The following is a 25215-nucleotide window of genomic DNA, read 5'->3' as shown; positions in this document are numbered from 1 at the left end:
ATGACTGACATAGGCATGTGGACTTTTTTACATCTATTTACAAAAGCAAAGACACTGTTCCTTTAAGTATGTTTACAGAGCAGGGCAAACCTCTGTTGTTGTTTTGGTCTTGAGTTTGCCATTCTTTTAGAAAGTTAAGGCTCCAACTGGTAACACCATAAGGAGGTAAAAAGCCAGGAAGAAACAAAGGTTTAATATTCACTTCACAGTTGCACTTATTTCTTTAGTATATAAGGGTGTGGAGTTAAAACACTGCATTTGACCAACACCCCAGCACCTGAGGTAGGCAGGCCAGAAGCAAAACTCTATTTATTAATGACCTCAGTTTTATTTCACTGCCATTCAGTGAGGACAATACCAAACTTCACAGATACTCATCCACTTACGCTGAAACAAGAAATCTCACCACACAGTGCCAGAGAAAGGATTTCCTAGTCGAAATAAGGCAATCCTGATACACAGTTGTGCAACCTGCCCACCACAATATGATTTCTCACATAGAACTGTGGAAATGTGCAAAGGCAGAATTGTCTCTGAAAAGAGGAAGATTTTGAGACATGAGAAGTCCAGGCCATCTCTGTGCACTCATGGTCTCTACTCTCCATCTCCAGGAAATGAATGCATGCAGCCTGCAGAGTTTAATTCTCTTTTGGTTTATTACTATTTAAAAATCAGGTTTTGTATCCCCTTCTACAGAGGCTTCACCTTCCAACAGAACATACAAAAAATACACACAATAGAAAAAAAAAGATAGGTAGGTAAGTTGCTTTATACAAACAGGTCCCTAAGAACCCAAAAAGGCTAAAACAGGCTCGGTTTCAATAGAAGCAGGCCCATAAAGAGGCAAGAGACTTCATTCAAGTAGGGAAAGAGTCATCCATCCTCACCTAAGATCCTTTCTTGCTCCACTGAAGACAATGGGAGAATTCCCAGCACCTTCAGTAGAAGCAGGATTGGGATTCATCAGAGCCAATGACAAACTTTTCTGCTCCTTCCCTTCCAAGGCACTGTCTCTTCCATATGGCGTGCAGCCAGGGGAAAATACCAGTTTTCCTGGCTCATCCCACACTCATGTTTCAGTTGTTCACTCTACAAGACATCTAAGAACAGCCTTTTATTTTCTCTCTTACTCTGGTATTTGCACTAATTGCAGCAAACTTTCAGATTACAACAGTACCAAAGAAAAATTCTGAGCCCAAGAGCAAGGCTTGGTTGATTCCTTAAGAGCCAGCAGTCAGTCTGACAACTTTGCAGAGGGCATGTAAAATTTGCCTGGAGAAGGCACCAGTTTGTAGACACAGCAGCCAAAAAGGTATTAGCAAGCATGAGATTGATTTATTATAAAATCACTTACCCAAGGTCACTATGTGACTGCAGGATGCTCAAGAGCATTTATGGCTGCCAGTGGCTGCATGAAGTGACTCCATGGTCCACATGGAACACAGGAGCTGGGAGGGAGTCACTGGAACATCAGTGAGACTCCAGGTACCTCCCTCCTTCAGCATAGCTTGGCTCAGAGCACTTCCAGGTCTCCAAAATTGCAGTAAAAGTATGGAGGTCACTCAGGAAAAGCTTCGTTCACATAAACCCTGAGAGCAGATCAATAGTGCCAGGCAGTCTTTAAATAAATTTAAATACCCCACCTTTCAGGAAAAATGTGGCCAAATGTTTAACTTTGCATTACATCTGAAGTCAGTGAGGCCAAACATTTGTGACAGAGTTCAGCAGCAAAATTGTGCAGCACAATTTGGCACATCAATTAAATATTGGCACGTTCTTACCCAAAGGTTATCATCATTTCATCTCACAGACAGGAACACAACACAGGAAGAGCCTAGAGATGACAGAGGGAGTTAATTCTTGGCAAACAGGCCATCCCTGCCTGCCACCACAGAGTGCACAGCTGTGGTTTCTCACTGACATGCCATAACCATTCCAAACATCACCACCAGCCCTCACGGCCAGGGCTCCTGCTCCTGGGCTGCATCACTCTGCAGTTATGTCATAGCACTCTAATTTTAAAGTGCTGCTTTTTCTTTTTTCTTCTCAGCCAAATAGCTCCTGCTTTGTTTTACAGCCAACAGCTCTTTGCAGAGCTGCACACACCCAAGTGTGTGCACAGGAGGTGTGGAGGGTGAGGATGAAAGCAGCAGGCACACAGCACTCTGCCAGTGCTGGGGCTGACTCTGTACCTGTACCTGTGGCTGCAGCCCAGGAGCACTGCCTGTCCCCTCCCTGTGCACCCCAGGCTCAGTCCTCAGAACATGCTGCCTTCTCACAGGGACAGGGAGCTGCAGCAGATTGGGCTGGAAGCCAAATCTGTTCCCAAGGGCTCATTCACAACAGCTGAAGGATCTTGTTTTGAAAAGGATGTTCAGGACAAAAAAAACGAGGCTCTTTCAAGAGACACTGGAGCCTTCCAGAATTTGTTTTCCTTTTTAAGTTTTCCTAGTGGGTTTATTTTTCCCCCTCTTTGCTCATTTGTTTTGTCTCTCAGGGCAGAATTGAGAGCCTAAGCTCAGAGATTCACTGTGAGCTTCTGCTCTGTTCAAATAAAACTCAGGTATTGTGCCCAAGAAAAAAGGTGAGCAGTACTAAGCTGGCTTAATTTACATTTGGTATTGACAGTGCTGTTAAGGTATAATCATAATGCTGAAAAAGCCAGCACATTGTGTTGATTGGCACTTGCTCTCAGATTTTATGCCATGGTGACAAATGAAAATATTTTATTATTTTTGTGGATGGTAAAGAAAAACCTTTCCTGTTTCATTACTTAGAATTTTTGTGGCTGTTTTTGACTTTGTCCATTTATCTCTCATGAAACCCAAGGAGAGCTCTTGCTCTCCATTCATTCTTCCAACACTGAAGTCTGGAGTTCCTTTGAAGTTTACTTTGGCATCTACTTCCTCAAGCAAGCACCTTAAAAAAAATTAAAGCTGAAAGTGGTACCCCACTCCCGACTCAAGACGTAAATTTAGATACTGAATTCTAGGAACAAAGATTTAGTGAAAAAACAAGACACTAAAGTTACAACAGAGCCTACAAAATCTAGGTTAGCTTTCATACTAGCAATTCAATTAGTTGAGTTATAGACATTCAGTTACACAGCTCTCTATTCAAGTCATTCCTTACTGCTGACAGCAGTTGAGGGAGGAACAATAATTTCAGGGAATACATGGGAAATAACAAATATTCCCTAAGTCACTGGCACTCAAACAGGTCTAAAATTGTGACTGGGCATTTACAATTGTTCAAAAGATTGGTAGGAAGACCAACTCCACACCATCTTAATAGTTTTAGGCTTTAAAAACCAAAAAAAACCCATCCCCCCAACATATAATACTTTGCCCTACTATAATTAAGGCACTGGATTGAGAGAAGGAAAAATCTGTGTTCAATTTCTGGTTCTGCTATCAATTTCCCATATCATCATGGACAAATCACTTAGGATTGAGAGCTCACACACACATTGCCACGTGTCAGGTGAGCCACATTGTTTGCACACATTTAAGACATGACAAATGCAAGGTCATGTCACCTAATTTAACTCAGTATGGAATAAATTCACATTAAATTGCTTTACCTTGCATTTGTTATGGATTACCATTTAAAAATTCAGGCAACAAAAGAAGCCTGAGAAGTTTATGCCCCCCACATTTAAGACAACACTTAATCATGCATGCAAGTGGTTTTTAGTCCTTTATCTTTCACTCATTCTCTTATAAGCATCTATTCCTTTCTTGTCTGTCTTTAATATTTAGATTATGAATGATTGAAGATGTTTTCATCATACCTAATACACAAGGCTTGAGCCTCAGATGAGAGGTTATGGGACTCCTATAACACAAACAAATGCTACAAGTCTGATGATATAAATTTACATGAATTGAAGTTTCTTTCTTGACATGTGCACCAACTCAAACATTGGCTTGCAGTCCCTGCAAAGGGGAAGGCAAGGAAGAGAGGGTGGCCCAAATCAGAACTATCATCTACACATCAATTAAAAATAAAATGCAGTAGCAACAAGCTGCAGCTCAAGGCATGTTACATACTTCCCTTTGAACTCTGAACTGTGAGGCTGAGTTTTCTCTTTGGATCTGTCTCATGTTCTGTAAGAACCAGACATTTCCCAAAGTACAAAAGAGAAAGAATTTGCATGTAGATTAAATTACTGTCCAGAATGGAACATTATGCCCCCAAAGAAGCAAAAAGCTCTGAAAACACACCACAGCTAAAGATCTGCCCAACTTCCTACTGGCACTAGCCTGCACCAACCTCCAGTGTTGGTACAAATCTCTCCCATTTACACTAGGATGATCTAGAACTGTAATTTCAGTATTGTTAACCCCCTGCCTAATTGTTTCCCTGTCCACTAGACTGAGAAGTAAGTAGTTTTCATTCAATGTATTCATGACAACTTAGTAAGCATTTTCTTTGACAAGCAGACTACACAGTGTTTTTGAAGGCTTCGTTTTCAGATAAAGGCTTTTGTTTCACCAGGTCGAATCCTGTAGCATTCAAAATTAAATTCTGATAGATACAGCCAAAATTCAACCCACTTGTAACAGTAAAGTCAGGGAGCTAAATGTAGGATGAAAGTATTCTGTACTCTGGACTTAGCTTTTGGAGTTGAATGTTATGATTAATGCACCTTTGAGTGCATATAGGAACACTGGGGACAAAAACTTCTGCCTTTCAGCATACAGCCTCAGTTCAACAGAAGTTTCCCTTGTGGATTAATGATAAGCTATTAGTCAATCAGTGACTGCAGCTGCATTTGCTAATCCCAACAAATTGTTGTGCTGACTGGAAGGCCTGCTCTCTCCTGATTTGCTTGGCAGCTTACAAGGTTGTCTCAGCACTAGATTTGTAAGGTATTTTAAAATGTTTTGTCACTTTTCTAAGATGTTCTGTTTTTACCTGTCTACTAATCTTACCAGTACAAGAGCAATTCCATGAAGCTTTAGTGGTGGGGTTTGTTTGTTTCACTGGTTTTTCCTTTTAAATGAGGCTCATACCTATTCCAGGATTCTGGGAGGAGATGACTGGAGAAGAACATGTCCTTCAGTCTCCCAACACAGATTAATAGCAAAACATCAAGTCCACTGCAACATGCTCTCAATTTAGAAAGTGCTGGTGCTATAAAGAGAAAGCCATTGATTATTCATCCTTGATTTATAATAGTTGAGAGCAAGTACAAAAAGTAGCTTCTTACAAGAGGGAATGTGGGTCTTCTAACTTGTAGAATTTAGAATGTAATTCCAAAATCCATATACTTACAAAGGCCTCTCTAATTGTAACATAAAAACAAATTGGGAATATCAGTGAAGCATCAGCTGCAGGGCTTGGATTAGAAGCAGCTGGGCAATGCAGGCTGTGGTACAACACCACTTTGTGTCTCTGTGCATGTTTACACAGACAGATCTCCTGCAGCAAATGAGAACCTGGTCCCAAGGGTCTGTCCTGCTCCAGCACTGTACTAATCATGGAGATAGGTATTGTTTGTGGGATGCAAGTTTGGTGCAGGACATGGGCTCTTCAGACTGGCCTTTTTAGAAACATTGAATACACAAAGCAGTTTACCAAATCACTACTTAAACCTTTGCTCAATAACTCTCTCAACAATTTTGATGTAGAGAAGATTCTTCACAGATACAAAATTAAGGAATAAATTCAGGAAACTGTTCTATGTGACTTTGAGCATCAACAGCAGAACCATAATTAAAACTCAGAGTATTCCTAACTCCTAACCCTGTGTTAAACAACATTTATACCTGGGTTTGGTACATAAAACCGTGACTAGTTACATGGAAGGAAAGGGAGGGCCAAGAAAGGACATTATTTCTGCACAAGTGGTATTTTCAGATTAAATGGAATGTCCAACAGCTTGAAGTGCAGCTTCTTTGCATTTTATAATAAATTATTTTTCAAAGATATGCTGTTTGCAATTCCCACCTCATTTGGAAAAGAAAGGAGTAACAGTGGCTTTTGCAAACCTGACTAGAGACCAATCAGGAGAGCATGACTGGCCAAAAAGCCCAGCTCACTGAGAATACAGCACAGTGCAGAGTGGGATTCACATATTATTTACTGGCTCTCATTTGCACACCTTTTGGACAGGTGGCTAAACTGCTCAAAAACCAGACAAAACGAGGGGATGCAAAGTAACATACTAACTTCTTTAATAGAGTCCAATCCAATTAAACCAAAATCACTCTGTGAAGCCCTGGGTTTATTCACACTAAACAAGTCAGTGGTACATAGTGTTAACCCGATAGCTGATCGTGTTCATCCCCTAGGTCCCCACATGAAAAATGAGCACCAGTCAACCAGACTGTAATGGTATTTTTCCTTCCTTTTTTTTTTTCTTTTTTTATTTTCATAAAAACTATTTCTTTCATAGACTTAAAACAACCAACTAGCCAAGTTATTAATTATGGTACATCTAAAAAAAAATATCATACTAACCCTAATGTGACTGCTGCTTTACGAGTGCTCTGTGTATCGCCTTAGACTGGCTTTTCAGTAGCAATTCACTACAACAGGTCCTAAAATAATAATAATAAAGAATTAAAAACCTGACAGCAAGTTTAATGGTCAAAAGTAATAAAAACAACCTGTTCTGAAAGGTGATTTTTCTCAGCAGTTCAGTCCTGCTGCAGCACTCACAGCCTCACAAAGGCAGAAGAGGATCAAATTCTCTCACCTGCTTTAAATGTTTCTGGTTTTAAAAGGACAACTGCATTGTAACCTGCTTGGAACCATGGGGCATTTTACTTAACGTTATATTCAATAATGGGTCTGTTTTTTAAACTTACTGCTTTTCTGGGAGAGTTTAGGGAGGGCAGGGGAATAGAGAGAGAACAAAATCACAGCTCCCTGTAGCTGCAGCTCCCCAGGGGCCTCGGTCACTAGGACTGTCTCATTCTCAGACCAGTGCTGGTAACTTTGATTACTCTCAAAGAACACAAAGAAAACACCACCAGCAGCCTCTAAAGCTCCATTTGTTTTGGGTCATGTCTCCTATTCAAGGCCACCATCTTCTGGAATTTATCAGCTAAAGAAGCATTTTCTCCCTCTCCCCAGTGAAGGTTTAAAGGTGGGGTAGGGCATGAGACAAAGAAGGAAGCTAAAATGAGTAAAAAAATTCTCAGCTATAGAACCAAATTTCATTATTTCCTCTTTCATTCACAGCATCTTATCATTATAGCCAGACTGCTGCATTGCTTTGTTAAGATCCATCTGATCTCATTTCCCCTCTGGCCCCATTGGTTGCTGGTCGACCTCTGGATCCACTAGGGATGATGCAAATGCTGACTGGACGATCTGAAACCCAAACGACTCCAGAAGAGACATGTTCTGTTGGGGTGAGAAGGGGGATCCCAGAGCAGGACCCAGGTCCCCCAGTGGGCCACCAAGGGCCCTGACGTGCACTTTCTGTATGTGTTTGTTCAGATAAGACTTTGATCTGAAAAAGCTGCCGCATTCGGGGCACGGGTACTTCTTCTCTCCTTCCATCTCCATTTTGTTTTTGCTGACTGCCAGGTCACACGAGAAGGACCCATTGGTGCTCTGCTTCTCAGGAGTCTTGAGGTCGCTGGTGTCAGAGAGGTCTCCATATGAATCAGAACTCTCAATCGGGTCCGAATGTGAACATTTCTGGCCTTCTACGGGAAAAAGAAAAGAGAGAAGTTTTCAGAATCTTGGCTCCCAAAGGAAGATTTATTAAAATAAATTTTTTTTTAATTTATTTCATTTCTGGCCTTCTACGGGAAAAAGAAAAGAGAGAAGTTTTCAGAATCTTGGCTCCCAAAGGAAGATATTTAACATGCATTAAAATAAATTAGATTGGTTACCACCTGATCACATGAATGCCTGTCACAACAGAACGATACACACTTAACATCCAATCCCTCATGTCCTAAAGCCCTTGAGCATAGGTCCCCTTTCCAAACCACCAGGCTGCTATCAGAGCAACAGCTGGGGTTTCACTGGGGATTTGTCATGGTACTGAATGCAACCACAATGGGTCTCTAGTTCATATAACACTTCTTCAATCTCAAGGATGTCTCACAGTCTTTACACCTCACACACTACAAAAGGATGGACCTAATGATGAGTTTTCAACTGTATAGTTCACTTGCACACTTCTGAAATACTGTTGATGCTTTGGGGGAGAGCCTAGAAACTTCATGAAGTACAACAGCCTGCAGCAAGATGTGAAGAAACCTGGAAACACTCAGCAAAACAGCAGTGAGCTACTGCAATTTAAGAAGTGCAATTCCATTTAGTCTCAAGGAACTCTTTTTCACAAGTGCAACACCCTTAGAAGTTAACTTCACAATCTAAAATTGTTCTATCTTTAAATACTGCAGTGTGAAACAGCAGAGAGGTTAGGGACATTATTTAAGTTATTTGAATATATTTCCTGGCAAAGCCATTGGTATGTTTGGAGTCTTCCCCATTCTCCTCTGGCATTATGCCAAGGAAGTCTGTCCACACTTTTTTGCTCAGTGCATGTGAATGAGCGTGAGAAACCCAGACGTGCTCACTAAAGGAGTCTCTGAATACAAACAGGCTGTACCTACTATTAACTCTAAGAGACCAAAGAACCACTTGGCACAACCCAAAAGACAGATTTGCTCTGGACTCAGCATTACAAACCTAACAGGATATGCATGAAATCAATACACCACTGAGCTGGAATAAATCTCTTGTTAAGTCAGCACACCACCCAAAACTAAAGGGCTTCTGTAGTAACTCTATCAAGACTTCAACAGAAAAAATTATACAACTTGAGCTTTCTGCTGGCATAGCATTTGTTTAACCCAGCCTGCTGTGTTCTCCTGGGCAAGAAAAGAAACAGGACAACCATGGCTTTGAAGAATTTTCTGATGTTTCACTTTCACCAGGAATACTGACAGCTCAAACCAAGAAGCAAAAAACTATTCTACACAGGTAAACACACTGCTTTACTTATTCAGAAGTTAAGTACTCCTCAGCTATGCTTACAATAACATCCTTTTCTCCCCCCCACCAAGTTAAACGAATGCCAAAACAAGAAAGCACCAGTACCATTATCCCACTTCACCTCTTCTCCCCAACAACTGCATTTAGAAGTGTAAGTTTAGCTACAGACAGCTGGCTGCATGTACAGTATGGCTCCTAGCAAAACCAGAAACAGGGTTTGACTGACGCGAGATCCAAGTGGAGTGGGACTAACAAATTTGCCCTCAGGCAAAATTCAGATGCTGACTGCTCCAAGGAAGAGGGTCAAGATGAACCAACACAACTTTTTCAATCTTCCAAATCGAAGAAGCTGCCAAAGCTTTACATACTCTTCTGTGTCCATTTCCTTCCCCTAGACCTGTTAAATCAGCTACCCAGTGACAGGTATTACATCCTACGTGATGCTATGGAATTTCTCTGCATCTCCCTAAGCTTCTCTCCAGTATTCTCCCTGTCCTTCCTCCCTCCCCTTTCTCGTGCCCAGCCCAACAGCCCACAACACAAAGCTCTGCCCAGAGCAGCAAGGTGCAGAGTCTCTTGCCTTTGATGCCATAGGTCCTGCCGCAGTGGAACGCTGCTCCCCCATTCGGGATGGACTCCTGGTGCCTGGAGACCTGGGGAAGGGGAACACCGTGGTGGGTTTTAACATGGACCTTTAAGTAGGAGGCAGAGGAGAAACCTAAACAAGATAAAAGGAGATGAGATCCTGCCACCAGCAAAGACACACATCTGCCTTCCCTGTTCCTTTAATCTTTCTCTTGCTCCTGCTCCCTATTTTAAAGCTGCTGCTCCACCAGTTCCCTCTGACATGCTCACGTAGGAGTCCTGTCATCCTCAGACAATAAAGCAATGCACACTTTTCATCAGACTGAGCTTGCTTTTTGTTAGTCACAAAGAGAGATCAGCCTCCTTAAAAACAAATTCTGTCTAAGCAAACCTAGCAGGTGACATGAAACTTTCTGGAAAAAAAGGCAGAAGAGACATCATACAAAAAGGCACCCATGTCTCTTCACCATTTTTCTGCTGTTTTATTTATTTTAATTAAAAATGCTTTTTTCATCTGATGATACATTGGAAGATAGTTCCAATTAGTTGATTTTGTGCTGTTAAGATCTGAAGGAATGCTATTTAGTAACAACCCTTGTTGGTTTAGTGTGCTTTTCCCTTAGGTTTCTATAGCACTTATAGTGACTTCTAGAAGGCAGAAAGCTGAAACTACTGACTTTTTAAGGTATACACTTTTGCTCAATAGTAATTTTTGAAAAACATTTCCTGCAGTCAGCTCACCCTAAGTTTAAAAAAATATACTAGAAATCATATTTTGTCTACAGTTAACAAAAAGCACTAAAAATAAATTTCAGTATTTTTATTAGCTCTGATCTATAAGCACCAAACACTGAAAATAAAGACATATATATAAAACAATTGATTTCTGAACAAACCAATTTTTTACATTTGTGCATGTGATTTTTAAAATGTTTAAGTTTCATGTAGTTTTTCTTTAATGCAATGAAGTATCTCACATATAGTTTGGAAAGTTTTTCAATTCAACCTCAATAAGATTTGCAGTTACATTTGGACCATATACGAGGCACAAGGAGGACAGAGTTTTAGAGTTCCTACAGAGGTAAAGCTGCCACCAACCAGCTTAATTTTCTGTTATACTTTGAACCAAGTATTGTGGCACTTTCATGTTAGAAACATTTTCCACTAACAACTAAGAACACAACACAAGGTTCAGCCCCTCAGACCCAGAGCTGCAGGTTCCCTTTCTGGAGAGAGAAAACCCAAGCCCTAGATTCCTTTAAACCAATATAGCATTTACAGCACGAGTCCTTACAAGAGACCTTTCATAAAAATCATTTCCTTAAAATATGAGTAGATATTCTACCATAAAGCCATTTTTATAGTGATATAACTGCATTTACATTTGATGATATATAATAATATATTAGGAATGCTGCAAACCAAATACTGCACGCCTCTCTGGGGTGGATTTTCTGACTGCAGCTGTTAGTTTCAGGTGCTGAATTTAATAATGAATGTGGCTTTACACTAGATTTCCCTGTGCCTAGCACACAGAATATCCCTCTACCCTGACTTTTATCCAGAGGTTATTAAGAATTATATACACAGGACCTGCAAAGCAAGAACTCCACAGCAACCTGCTGAAGGGAAAAGGGGCAGGCTGCTGAGAATGAACAAGAGGTAGTTACTGTGGACCCCTGAGCTGAAGATAAAAGTACAGAAAGTAGATACATCACAACTGGAGAAACCAAGAACATATGACTCTCAAAATACAATGGAGCAGAATCACCAAGGCCAAGTCATTCATGAAATTAATGTAAAGATATTATCCTCTGAAATAATGCAAGGCCTACCCTCAGACACAAAACGCTGCATTGAAAATCTCACTGGGCAGCAAGAGAATATATTCTTACAAATACCAAAAATTCACTGCAGACCTATAAGAACCAGTCTTTGACTGGCAGAGAAAAGGGCACAGTGTACAGATATAATGGTGACACTTCCACCTATGAGGTACTTTCCTTATTTCACACATGTGGCCAATAACCACATGCATGCTGAGATCAACCTCTTTGATGCAGAAATGCATTAAAATCTCACTGCCAACCATTAAAAAGGGACCACATGCAGGTATTCAGTGTTTTTCTACACCACAACTGACACAGGAAAACCTGAACTTGTAATCTCTGCACACAGGATTTTTACTGAACTCTGCAGTTCTATTTGTAGAGTACATTGTTTCACAGAATGAAAACTGCTGCAAAGTGTGTTAGCTCCCCTTTATGCACTTGGCACATGAACATGTGAGTCATCAACTTCCATCAAAACCATAAGAACACCAACTGCTTCATGGGAAGCTGTTTAAAGGGAGACTTTTTTGGGGGTGTTTTCATCCTAATTTTTTCCTGAAGCACTTAGCACTGGCCTTTTTATCTCCACCAGACTTTAATTATGAATGCCTGTCCCAGGAAGATGGGGGTTTACAGACCATAATCCTTCACTCTTGAAAGTCTCTTTCAGAGCAAAGTCAGACTAATCCAGAGGATAAAGTGGCAGTGTTTTTCAGAGCAGGAATGTATTTATTGCTTTACTCATACACATCTCTCCACTTTGCAAGACAGATTATTTCTTCATACCAGAAGAACCAATATTAAAAACATGTATAGAGAGGAAATTATCTCCTTTATATAAATGGGACCCCTTGATCTCTTAGATAATATTGCTAAGGAGATAAACTATAGAAATAATTGCAGGATGCTCCTAGGTCAAAAATTTTAATTTGGATTTAGCTGGAACATGAGGAGAATGTGTCTTTATTTACTGGACTTTGTCCCCCATCAAATATACAAGAACTCACCAGTGGATGGGGGGGAAATTCTAATTTGTGATTTGAATATTTACCCTTTTCCTAACTCATCTGATTCTGTGAAACAAACAATGTGTATGTGTTTGAAACACAACCCCAAACTTCTGAGTTGCAGGTGTCATTACTAAGTACCAAAGTCATTCATCTCTTGAATACTTTGAAAAAGCCCACACAAGCAAATAAAGTTCCTAAGGATGGTAATAGATTGTGTAACAATGCAACAGGAGCACATTTTCTTTATTTAAACTGATTAAAGAGAATTTGTTTAAAAATGTGAGGCTTGAGGATTACTCTTTTAAGCACATTTTAGACAAATTCTTTAAGAAAAAACCCACAACAGCAACAAAATACCAAACCAAAAAAGGAAAAAAAAGAAACACCCCCCAAAATCCCAGGGGAAAAAAAAAAAAACCAACACAAACACCCCCAGAACCACTTCACTGTTTCCCTGATTTAACAAGATTTAATTGCTTCCATGATTACTCTAAGCATAAAGACTTCAAGTAAGAAAACAACCTGGAAAAAACATCACATCACAGCTGGTAGTTTTTAAAAATTATACTGCCACATTGTAAAAGAAATAAGTATGATAAACAAATGAACCACGTGACATGGCAAACTACTGGCTGCTGCTTTCTGCCAGGTACCACCCCCATTTCCAAAAGCCATTAAACCTTTAAAACAACATGAGACACTTCATTAAGTTCCACAGAAAAGCCTTCAGTCCAGTGGGATCGACTGAGGGAGTCTAAGTTTGTCATTAACACCAGGAATGTCACCTTTTCATCCACTTTTTTTTTTTTTAAGTGGCCAACATCCAAAATTCTCTCCACAAGCAGCTTGAGCTTGTAGAGCATTCTTGCTTGGCAATTATTATATCCAGAGGCTGACAATTACTATATCCAGAGCCAGGTAAGTTTCAATTAAAAAATACATCAGCACATTAGCCAAGGGAAGAATAAACAAACTCTTTCTGCACAAACACCTCAGCCACAGCACAGCTGTGATCAGGTACTGTGTGTGGCTTCTGACTGCACCAATGCCTATCAAACAGGTATTTCTAATTCAGAAATTTTCCATTAGACCTCATCTTGCCAGGCTCTACGGTTTAAAAAATAATTATTTTAAACAATGAACATTATACTTTGATTCTAGAACACCTGGGGCTAAAAATTCTGCTGTCATTGATCATAAATCTATAATCAAAACTTACATCAAACCAATGAGTTTACAACACAATTGTCTGACAAATCCAGTCCGTAGCTTACCCTTCCTATGAATTTTAACACTTCCTATGAAATGTAACATTATTTATTATTCATAATTACATTTTTAAAATCCTGATGCAAACTGAAATTCACAGCAGACAATTCTGACAACCCCCATGAAATACACAAACTGTAGGAAGAAAGTAGTTGCTTAAAGTTTGCTGTACAACAGGTTCCCTATCCTTCTACGGAGAAGTATATATTTTATTTAAATTCCCACTGTACATTTAGACTTGTAAAACGTGAATAAACCACTTAGTCATTTTATTGTTCCAATGCCAGGTCTGTCTTTGTCACACTGGCTCCGTTTCCAAAGAGCTGCAGTGACATCCAGTGGTAGTTAAGTTGAAATTCAAGCTTACAAATTGTGGAAACAAGACATTTCCTCCCACCCCATCTGAGTTTCTGTTGGGCACTATGTTCAGTGGAAGGAGAGCAGGAGAGCACCTGGGTCCCAAACAATACCTTCCATGTTGTTGCCACAAAAAGAATCGGGACAAGCTTAAGCTGTTTGTCAGAAGCCAGGCCTTCAGCTGAAAAGAAGGGCAAGCTTCATTTCCAAATGAAGCTTCAAAACCTGAAGATTTTCAGCCCAGATGCCTTTTCCATTCACACTGATAACATCACTTTCAGGATTTACAGACTGTTCAACGAGGAAACACCTCCCTTGCAATTTAATGTCTCATTACTCATCAACTCTATAAGCTCCCTGTACAGTCTGCACATTAAACACAGAAGAGCTTTATTTTCTCAAAAGATTTCACCTCTCTTAAACTAGAAAAAAGAACGTGTCAGGAAAAAAGACCCATCAGAAAAAACAAGATGGCAAAACACAGCAGCAATCTCTTCTATCACCTACTAGCTATGCATACCTGTGTGAGCCAAAAAGGCATTTTGAAATTGTGAATTAATCCCCCAAAAAAAGACACCAATAAGTCAAATAATTTTTCCAGCTTGCCTTACACCCCACAAAGCCTAAATTTCCAACTCTCTCCAACTGAAGAGTACCACAAAGAGATGGAAAAGCTTCACAAGCTTAGTCATATGGTTTAGTTTTACATAGTGCTGCATGGAGCAGAGAGTTGGACCTGGTGATCTTTATGGGTCCCTTCCAACTTGAAAAGCTGTATTTGTACAAATAAAGGTAAAACACATTTCTAGTGCTTTACAAAGTATGTTTTAGAAATGTACAACAGTACAAAGCAATTAAGAGGAGAAGCAGCTTGACTCTATTGCACCAGGAGGTTAAGTAAAATTTAGTAACACAATGTAGATTTATGCTCAGTGTATGATTCTCAACTTCATGTGTATTTCAAAGATACAAAAACATTCTTCTTCCAAACTGATTGCAAGGGCTCAAGTCTAATCAGGTATAAAAAAAAAAATATGTATGTTGAACAGCAGCAAGGCAACTTACCATGGTTATTGTATAGGGATCTGGCTATTTACCAAATAAAATTTGCTTCAGATTTAAACTGTTTCTTTGGGAACTATCTGCCATGTGAAAAGGCTAGAGCTGCACTCCATCAGTTTCAGGGTTAAGTATTCAGTAGAAAAAGCAGAGTATGTACACAAATAGGGTACAAGCTCCTCCTGTTGCAGAGAGTCACGCAGCCTTACAGCTTCCCTCGAGTGCTGTCCCATCCCAGTGCAATAAAAAAATAGTTTCTTCATTACCTCGGTTACAGATAGTGCAGAAATTGCTTGGTCCTTCACTATGCTTCTTCAAGTGATCTGCCATATATGCTGCTCTCAAGTACTTCCCACACACCTGGCAGGGGACTTTGTCTTCGTGACACGCCAGGTGTGAGCGCAGCCGGTCACGAGTGGCAAAGGAAGCATTACAAGTCTGCAGGTACAATGAGAACCATGTGACTCATCAGCTCTGCTAACAGCACTGACATTGTTGAATATATTCAGTATTCTTTAGAGTAAATACCTTAGATACTGTGCAAACACAAAAAATGACATGATGCACAAGCCATTTTCCCCCAGATAAAAAATTCAGAAAACCAACTCATTGCACAGGATGTAATGTTACTACTCAAAAGAATTAAAGCAGCAAGAAAACAGCTCTGAAACACTACAGACAGTAAAACTTACACCAAGACAGACTTGTAAGGTTTTAGCTCCTTTCTGAGGGTGAAGATACTAAAATTTTAAGTAACATTTAATAGAAGAAATAGCAGAAACCACTTTGCTCTGTTTACAATAAGTTCTGCCATTTCACTAAGCCATTACAATCAGTTTAAACCACTCAAATGTCCTCTTTGTCATTTTCCTAAATTCTACTCTTTGATGAGATAAATCTTACTACAGTACACAGAATTCTTTTGGAGTGTGAAGACATACAAACAAAGGATCACAGAATTATCTGGGATGACAATATGACGAGAGACAGTAGAAGAGTCGTCCTGGTATCCACAGCAGCAGTGCAGACAAACTGTAGAAGTGAAGCCCCAAAACTGAGCAGATATCAAAATAACTGCATGACATTGTAAGCTGCTTTAACTTACCCCTGGTCAAGGTATCATATTCCACTTACTGCCACAAAACAAGCTTGATTTGGCATGAGATAATATTGATTCTATTTGCCTTTCCAGCTGAAATCCGTATGATAAGTGAAGGCTCCCTCCCATTTTTCTAACCCCAGCAATGGGCAGGCAGGCAGGCTGTGCCCACAGCCTGTTCTAGTGGCCTGCCAGTTCTGAAAGGCTTGCTCTGTCTCTAATGTGTGAAGAGAAATAAATCACCAGCAATATGCTGCACAAGGGATTAGTTATAGACTAAACCATTTCACAAGTGCAAGAGGAGAAACAAAAGCAAACACACATCAGAACAACCAGACCAAGCCAGAGCAGTGACATTCACGAGTGTACAGTGTTTTGTTTATACCAACTTCATATAAAATATCAGTTTTAAGAGATATAACCAGAACTGCCAAAGAAATACCATGAGGCCATTCACTGTCTTGGGAACTGGGTACAAGCTGTATTTTTAAATATCAGTGTGTAATTAAACCACTGTTTCAATAGAGATAGGACTCGTTAAAGTAACAATCTTAGTAAAATTCCAAAATTATAATTCAAGTAAGTGAAATTGATAATACAGAAGAGGATAATGTAATTACATAAAATTCAGTTAATCAAGAGCTTAATCCAAAAACCATTGAAGGCAGCTGAAAAGCACCTATCAATTTCAACAGGCTTTACACTCATTCGATCCTGTGAGATACTTAAGTGTGGAAAACTCCCATGGAGCTGAGGCTGCTCTGCAGCAAGTACAAGACTTAACACCCCAGAGGATCAGGACTTAATGAAATTGAAAAGGCAACAGTAAAATTATCTGGATTTCTGTGACATACACAGTTTAACTAGACCCACCAGACAAAGATTTATAAATTACAAGTATTGAGGTTTAAGAGGCAAATTCTTGAACATGAAAGATTTCTCTTCATTTGTAATCTCAGTACACAGCACTGAGCAAAAACAGGTGCAGCTTTCACTTACTAAAGCGTTGTTAGAGCTAAGCACTCTCTTAAGGCAGGATTGCAGCACTGATACTAATCAATCTGCTGGGTAGCAACTAAAGATATATGACTAGACTATCAACAATGACAGCCAAGAGATCCATCATCAATAATCTAAAACTATGGAGCCACAGGAAGGTCCATACCCAAGCATTGGGAGTGCTTTAGCCAATGAGAAGCAGACCAGAGACAAATCACATAAATACAGCGATGCCACAAGTAGAACCAAATCTATCCCACAGTGAACTTAGCAAGTTGAAAGCTTAGGCAAAGGCAATATAATAATTTATGTGTTTGATTTCTCACTGTTGCTGCTGAGTTGTGTAAAGCTCACCTTTGGATAAGCTATATAATAAATATATCTGCAACAAAGCTTAAAAACAATAATTAAGTCCAGTGGAGAAAGCAAGAACCAGTTTAGCTGAATCATAACAATGGGAGACAGGACTAGGGTTAAAGAAAATCCCAAAGTTAATATTCAAATAGTTAATGTTTATAAAAGATATAGAGAAAAAAAAAAGTTTTATTTTATGAAAGATGTGAAGTGCTAAATGAGTGCTAAGTATTTGTCATTAATTGTTAATCATAGAAGAAAACTCTCCAGTGCTTTCCTATCAAACATTGTACAGGTATATAAATAGATCAAAAAGAATATATAAAGTTTAGAAAACATTGTTTAAGAAATACCTCTTGAAGTTTCAACTTTTCTATGGATGTGGATGTCTCTGAGCTTATTCCATGGTGGCTGCCATTTTCCTGCTAATAGGCAGGAAGTAAGAGAAATTAGGACAGGAAGAAACTCATTCTGCATTGAAATCAATGGGACACGCACTGGACTTGGGATGCCAATTAAGTTGTGCTTTAATTTAACCAGCATTTTTATTTTTTATTTAATTTGCCTGATGAACAACCTGACTTGTCTCTGAGAGGAGCAAACTTCAGTTTCCTCCCCTTGTTCTTTCATGTCCACAGATTTTCAGATCACTGTTTGCTCCCAAACTGCAGCCTGACTTTCACACATCGACATGCCAAAGCCGACAGCTTCAGCCCATCCATGGGGTCAGTAACTGAGCTGCCCCATTCTGGCCATAAAACTGACTCACTCCTTCCCCTACAGCCAGAACTCAACTGTCACACTGGGGAAAAAAGGTATCAATTCACCAGTGCAACAATCCAGGGGAAAAGATCCAGAGTGCCATTTGCCTGGACACCAAAGCAAATTCTTGGATCTGATTTCTCAGCTGCTTTGGCTCTGTGGAGATGTTCCCTAATCTGAGTCCGTCTTAACAGTAATGAAAAAGCTGGAGTCAAGACTTTGGCACCAGGTGCTAGAGGTGCTGGGAGTTAGGATACTTGTGAAAGATCTGTGAAGCACAGCCATTATTTCAGAGGGATGAGTGCAGGATTACAAACTGAGCCCTGAAAACTACTGCTGTTACAGGGATCTTCAACTTAGAATTGTCCTGTTTCTCATACTTCATCTATTCTGAAGTTGGGCTGACATCTTCCCACTTTTGTTTTGGTACTCCAAAGTGTACTGCGATGCCACACCAACAAAACATTATATATCACCAGTTTGCAAAGATACCTAAGAGCTCAGATAAATGGCCAGTTTGTTTAAATCATAACAGAACACAAATTCCAAAAATGCCATTATAATAGAGGATTGCTCTGCTATTTACTGACAGAGTAATTCTCTTTTCCAGTAAACATAAACAAAGCATGACAATAACAGGAATTTTCAAGGGGTACTGAACAGATTCAAAAAGGATGCTCAATGATATTCAGGCTGCTCTCAGGAAGAGCTAATTTTGTTTGGCAAAGGGAATGGAAAATGGGCAAACAACATGCCAATATTAAGCTATTTTCCTTCTTGGTGGCCAGATCCTGTGTTAGATACATATAATGGAACAGATATATAACTGATTATGAGATAATCACAGGGAGAATGTCATCAATTTATTCATCAGTTTTTATATCTGAAACATGTTTCAGTGACTACATCCCTTCTGTGGTTTCTACAATGTATAGCAGATCTGTGCATAATCAAGAAGACTTTCTAAATCTGATAGGATATTGCAAAGCATTTTCTGCAAAGACACAGAAGGTCATTAACAAATTTTCCGCTCCTTAAGATTCACAAAAAATTAACTTTGCAGGGCTAAGCAATCAAAAATCAAGAACAACCCAAGCCTGAAGGACAATCTCAACTCTGTCTTGATGACTGTAACCTACAGCCTGTACCTTTTAACTGAAATGAGCAGTGTATACAGTATTATGGCACTTTAGATACACAGTAAGAAAGACTGTTCTTGAAAACTGCTATCACAAAATACATGTGTGCAAGGAAATGGAGTTGAGCTTGGCTGTGCCATCTTAGCTTCTTTACTTCTTGAGCTCTTAGTGTATCCTCTGATTCACACAGAACTGGTGTTTAATATTCTTCAATCAATGGGAAACGATAAAAGAATTATTGGTCATCAGCTGGCAAAGGACAATTCACAGCAATCCGTGTTATCTGTAAACAGTGTTCATCCAGCAATCTTGGTATCAGCTAGCAAAAGACTGATGAGTGTCTGTTCATGTTGGGACATAACCATTCATCATCAGTTCATCCACAGACCTCTTGCTGTCCCCACACTGTGAATTCTTCCTATGGGTGGAATTTTCTGGTTTGTGTAAATGTGTAACCCATAAATCATCTCAAGATGCTTGAGCCAATCTAAGGCTTTATTCAGGACACAGCTAAATCAGTGTGACAGCTCCACAGCCTGACTTTCAAATGTGCTGGGCTGTCACAGATCATATGCATGCCAACAGAAACCTTTAGATGGCTCCAGCTGTCTGGAAAACTTCTCAGGATTCTTACAATTTGAAAATATTTCAAATCTCTCACAATTTGAAGGAAATATAGGTGTGTCAAAATGTGCAACAATGCAGATCAGGAGGCAGCAATCATGTAGGATTGTCTAGGTTTATAAAACATGGTTAAATATTTTAGAAGAAAAAAATCTTCTAACCTTCACTGTCCTCAAAATAAAAAAAAGAATACAATCTTGCTTCATCTTCTTTAAATAAGTATTAAATATTTCTTCAGAAGCCAAGCATGGAGATTGTTAGCCTGAAAACTGTTTTAAAAGTTTGCCCAACATCTCTCTAATGGCAATGTGTGATGGTGGAAGCTGATTCTCAACTTTGTTTTAATTGATACTTCCAGGCACCTTTTAAATCTTTCTATAAATGGATTATAAAATATCTTCCTTTATTTGATCTTTCAAACCTTATTAACTATAAAAACTATATACAGCATTATGACATTGTACAACAAAGGATATTGTGATGTCATTATTCATATTCTCCCTGAGATAAAAAAAGCTTCCAATTTTGCTCAGTGCAATGTTCTGAAGGCTATGCAATTTTAAAAAATAGTATCTTGACAAGTTATGATAATTACAATTTACTATTTTTTTAAGTTATTCTAAAAAAAAGAAGTCAGCATTGGAGCCTCCTGATGGCAACAACTGCAATTAAAAAAGGGAGGGAATCATCAGTGACATCAACTGCAAGCCCAGGTGGCTGGGTAAGAGATGCAGGGGGAGACTGGGACAGCACAGCAGGGAAGAACACGTGGTGGGAGGGGGAGAGGCAGGAGCACCAAAGCTGCAGATGAGGCAAGATGGGGATGGGAGGGATGTAAAGAGATGTCACTGTGGAACACTGTTCTTTACAAACATTCACCCCAAATCACATATACATGGTATTTCTACTGGTACTTCAAAATTGTCTGCACACATAAATGCAATGCCAAAGATTACCCACAACATCAGTCTAAACCCCTGTGGCTCCTACCTGACACTTGTGAGGTCTCTCTGAGGTATGCACCTGTTTGATGTGTCCATTCAAGTGGTCTGGCCTTAAAGGAAAATACACATAAGCACACTTAAAACAAATACTAAATATAAAGTTACAATTTTACCATTTAAAAAATATATATTTTTAAATCCCAGTACTGTGGCACTGTGACAATCTGTGACAATTGTAGTGATATTTAGCTTTCCAAGAACCAGACTGCCAACAACTGGGACTCTACCTTGTTATGCACCCTCTGCAACTTGCTAAAAAGGCAGCATTTTCTCAGGAAGAAATCATGACTGAATGATCAGAGGCAACAGGAAATTCAAGTTATGAGTTTCAAACCTGCAAGTCCCCATCCAAAATCCTATTTAGATCTTAATAGTCAGGGAGGGTACTTTGATTTATACTTGCTGAATATTTGAAAATCACACCCTTTTGGTTTACGTCTTAAACACAGATGTAGAAAGCCAACTTTAAGCACCTCTTGCAAAAAACTATCTAAACTCTGTTGCTGTGACACATTTTCCACCTGCAAGATGAAAAAAATACTCCTAACTTACAACTTGGTAGGGAGACTGCATTAATACAAATAAAGTGCTCTGAACGTTCCAACTAGAAAGTGCAATGGAAGAGCAAATTTTTACTGTAAAAAGTTAGACCATTCTTCACAACCAGCAAAGCCTACTCGGAAGAAGAAAGGACTGAAGAGCTGCAGATTGTCCTGGTGGGAGTTTCTCCTAGTGGGAAGAAAGCTTTTCATTGTATGAGACCAAAACTGCTTGGAAACAAGTTCTCCACCCTCTCCTCCCCCAACTTCCCAGCTGCACCAATGAGAGGGCACGGGATGGAATTCGCGCACTGCAGACAGAAAATAGGCTGGGCTTTGCAGTGAGGCTCCGATGCTGGAGCGGTGTAACCGGACAGACTGGTTGGGGTCCTTCGGGGTACCTCAAGCCCAGCAACCTCACGTGCTGCGCTACTGAATACAGGAAAGGACACTAAAATTAGACATCACGCTTCCAACTTCCTCTGGCTGCTCCTAAGAGTGAACACTGAAACTTCAGAGTCTCCAGTTTTCATTCATTATTCGGTTTTACAGATACGCAAACGGTTTTGTTGTTAACTTTTGTAACAGCGTTCCCACCTGTTCACATTAACTCACTGAGGAAAATGAGAACTCAACGTGTATGTCTCACTTCCCCTTAATGACAAAAACCTTTCATCCAGCAACAGCAGAAATCTTTCAGTGTCAGTAAAAACAATAAAACTTGGCACACGATCGCGGGTACCGCTATAATAAGAAAAGTACTTTCACTTCTAGCCACAGATGAAATTTTCATTTTTGTGACCTTCCATCACTCAATCTGCAGTCCTTATGAAGATGCATCCCTAACTACTGGCAATTTAAAAGAAAAAGGGGGGGGTGGGGCTACATTTTCATGATTTATTTCAATAACAAAGTCCCTCTATCAAAAAGAGAGCAGGGGCAAAATGCCACAATTTCCACAGCCTGGTGGCCTTTTGATTTGTTTTCAGATCTCAAGTCCTTCCCTCGCGTCAGAGCAAATCAACTGCTGTAGAAAACCGATTGCTGGTACAGAAATAGCAGAGTACATCCCCCTCCCCCCCACTACTTCTACACTCAAAGCGAGCGGCAAACTTCCAAAAAAGTTTCGAATCCATTAACTCAAGACTATAAGATACCACTAACACAACTACGTGTACCAAACTACTCATTAAATTAGCTCCCACAAACAGCGACAACAAAAAATCAGCAACATTAAATGCACAGATCTTACGTATGTTGCAGGGCAGAAACAGGATCCCCTTCAGAAGGATGTAAACCCAAAGGACACAAAGATCATGTATTAAAAGATACTTGATGCTGCAGCCTTTGAAATCTCACCTCTTCCTTCACATTTGGGTGATAAAAAACATTACGAACTAAGAGAAATGAAGGGAAGTTAAGAAAAAAGAAAATTTAAAATGGATACGAGAAAAATAATAATCTTGAGATGTATTATTTTGCACTTCAACAGCACCCTCAAGCTACCTACACATCAGCGATCTCAAGACACTTCTGTGAGGCAGGTAATTATTTCAATACCCATTTCACAGAAGAGTCATTTGAGGCAGAGACTAACTGAGCTGCCCAAGGACACGCATACAGCAACTCTGGGACAAAGCTGGGAACGTTAGCCAGAAGCCAGCTGACTCCCAGTTCAATGTCTCAATTACTTTTAAACCCTTCCAAGAGACTGCAGAATAGCATCTCAGAGGAAACGATGGAAGTTTCACTCCTTGAAACATTTTGAAGTGGAAGTCAAACTATTCTAAGTACAGTTCCAAGGGATATGAAAGTCAGCTTCCTATCTCCGTTTGTGTCAATGGTCCATACCAGCACTCTCTTACCTGGAAAAGCCTTTTCCACAGCTCTGGCAGATGTAGGGCTTTCCCACAGAGCCATCATGCGATCGAACATGATAGGACATCCTGTCTTTTCGCTTGAACCGCAAGCCACACACGGGACAAGAGTAAGGCTTTTCGCCAGAGTGTGACAGCTTGTGCCGATTCAGGTGGTACACGTCCCGAAAAATCTTGCCACAGATCTCACAGGCCACCTGTTTCCTCGTCCTGCTTCTTTTTCGAGGTGCGTCAGGGTCATCCTGACCAGGAACACCGTTTTCACCCAGTCGTGGGGGTGGGATGTCTATGTAGCCCAGCTGTAAGCTTGTCACCCCATGTTGAGCCTCGTGCTGCCGAAGACGATTCGCATCCGTGAATACTTTCCCACAGAGACCGCAAGGCAGGATACCAGCCTCTCGCAGGCCCCCTGGGCTACCGAACATCATGGAGTCCAAGAGGTTGGCTTTACGGGGACGCCCTCTGCCCCTCTTGGTGCTTAAAGTGGGGGCACTAGCAGCAACATTCTGGAAGGGTGAGGCCAGCAGCGGTGGGGACAGAGGTCCTGCCACCATGGGCAGGCGGTCCACACCCTGCAGGACAGGCAGCGAGGACTGCGCAGCGCTGAGCGCAGCCCGCGTGGCCTCGTCTTCAGGCATGCCAGCAATGCCATTGCCATTGGGTGCCAAAGTGGCACCGTTGGTCATGTCAAGAGGGAAGCCGAGGTCAGCAGCACCCGGACGGAACAGCATGATGTCAGGGCGTGCAGGGGGCACGAGGAGCTGCACGTTGGACTGCTTGATGACCTCCTGGCAGATGTCGATCACAGAGCGCATCAGCAGGAACTTGGCGGCCGTCATGAGCTCCGGGAAGCTCTCCAGCCGCACCACGATGCGCGACGTGTAGGCGAAGTCCAGGATGTCTCCGAACACCTTGGAGCTGATGGTGTGCATCTCCAGCTCCCGCCCGCCCCCGGGGGCGCCGCCGGTCGCCGCCGCAGCCCCGCCGGCCGCCGCCTCCGCCGCGCTCCCCTCCGCGCCGCCGCCGCCGCCGCCTGCCCCGTCGCCGAGCTGCGCGCTGAACACCGACTCGAAGTACTCGCTGCAAGCGGCCAGCACGGCGCGGTGCGCCGGGAAGCTCTCGTCGCCCACGCGCAGGAGCACGTCGCAGAAGCGGCCGCCGTTCTTGCGCTGCTGGTTGAGGCTGTGCAGCACGTCGGCGCTGTGCCGGCTCACCTGGTAGGTGTAGCAGCCCGACGAGGGGCCGCAGGCGGCGGCCTCGCTCACCCGCTCCATGGGGGCTGCGCCGCCGCGCCGGCGCCCGCAGGGGGCGCGCGCGCTCTCGGGCCGCCCGNACGCCACGAGGCGCTGCGGCCGCGGAGCCGCCGCGGGAAGGGGCGTGCGCGGCGCGGCGGCTGCAGCCGGGAGGGACGGGGGTCCGGCGGCGGCTCCGGGCTGCCGGCTCCGTCCGTCCCTGTGTGTTTGGAGCGGAGGAAAGATGGCAGCGGCTGCACTTCCTCTTGCACTTTCACCCCTGGGGGGAGGAGAAGGAGGGGGCGATACCACCCCCCCTACAAAAATCCAGCGGGGGCCCCCCGGCTGCTGCTCCCCGACCAAGCGCCGCCGCCGCCGGCCCCGGTCCGGGCCCCGCCCGCTTCGACGCACCCTCACCACCGGCGCCGCAAACTTTCCTCTCTTCTTTGGACGAGAAGACCCCCACCCTATTCGCAGAGACCCCCCCTCCAGCCACTCGGGCTC

The 25215-nt window shown here is 41.6% G+C and overlaps 1 protein-coding gene across 5 annotated transcripts; it reads right to left on the bottom strand.

The window, feature by feature from the left end:
* Positions 1-395: 395 nt before the first annotated feature.
* PATZ1 (POZ/BTB and AT hook containing zinc finger 1) lies at positions 396-24805 on the bottom strand. 5 transcript variants are annotated; one of them, XM_039726122.1, is made up of 6 exons: positions 23468-24805; positions 21050-21113; positions 17888-17959; positions 15349-15520; positions 9551-9688; positions 396-7667 (listed from the first exon to the last, which is right to left on the bottom strand). In XM_039726122.1, the coding sequence occupies exons 1-6, from the start codon at positions 24751-24753 to the stop codon at positions 7249-7251; spliced, it is 2151 nt and encodes a 716-aa protein (XP_039582056.1). In that variant the 5' UTR covers positions 24754-24805; the 3' UTR covers positions 396-7248. The 5 variants fall into 5 exon arrangements, with proteins under 5 accessions (XP_039582056.1, XP_039582058.1, XP_039582057.1 ...); XM_039726124.1 differs by lacking the exon at positions 9551-9688; XM_039726123.1 differs by lacking the exon at positions 17888-17959.
* Positions 24806-25215: the final 410 nt, after the last annotated feature.

Source organism: Passer montanus, unplaced genomic scaffold (genome assembly GCF_014805655.1).
Source record: "Passer montanus isolate IOZ18808 unplaced genomic scaffold, ASM1480565v1 scaffold57, whole genome shotgun sequence".
In the NCBI taxonomy this organism is placed as follows: Eukaryota; Metazoa; Chordata; class Aves; order Passeriformes; family Passeridae; genus Passer; species Passer montanus.
The sequence above is the reverse complement of the archived record's forward strand: the minus strand, read 5'-3'. Positions and strand labels throughout refer to the sequence as shown.

What these genes read in the sequence shown, in the direction of transcription:
- PATZ1 (XM_039726122.1), bottom strand. Translation starts at nt 24,753, where the DNA reads ATGGAGCGGGTGAGCGAGGCCGCCGCCTGCGGCCCCTCGTCGGGCTGC. An exon ending in TGTGGAAAAGGCTTTTCCAG is followed by an intron (nt 21,114 to 23,467) that starts GTAAGAGAGTGC and finishes TTTTCCTTTAAG; the next exon opens with GCCAGACCACTTGAATGGAC. An exon ending in AGAGACCTCACAAGTGTCAG is followed by an intron (nt 17,960 to 21,049) that starts GTAGGAGCCACA and finishes CCTGCCTATTAG; the next exon opens with CAGGAAAATGGCAGCCACCA.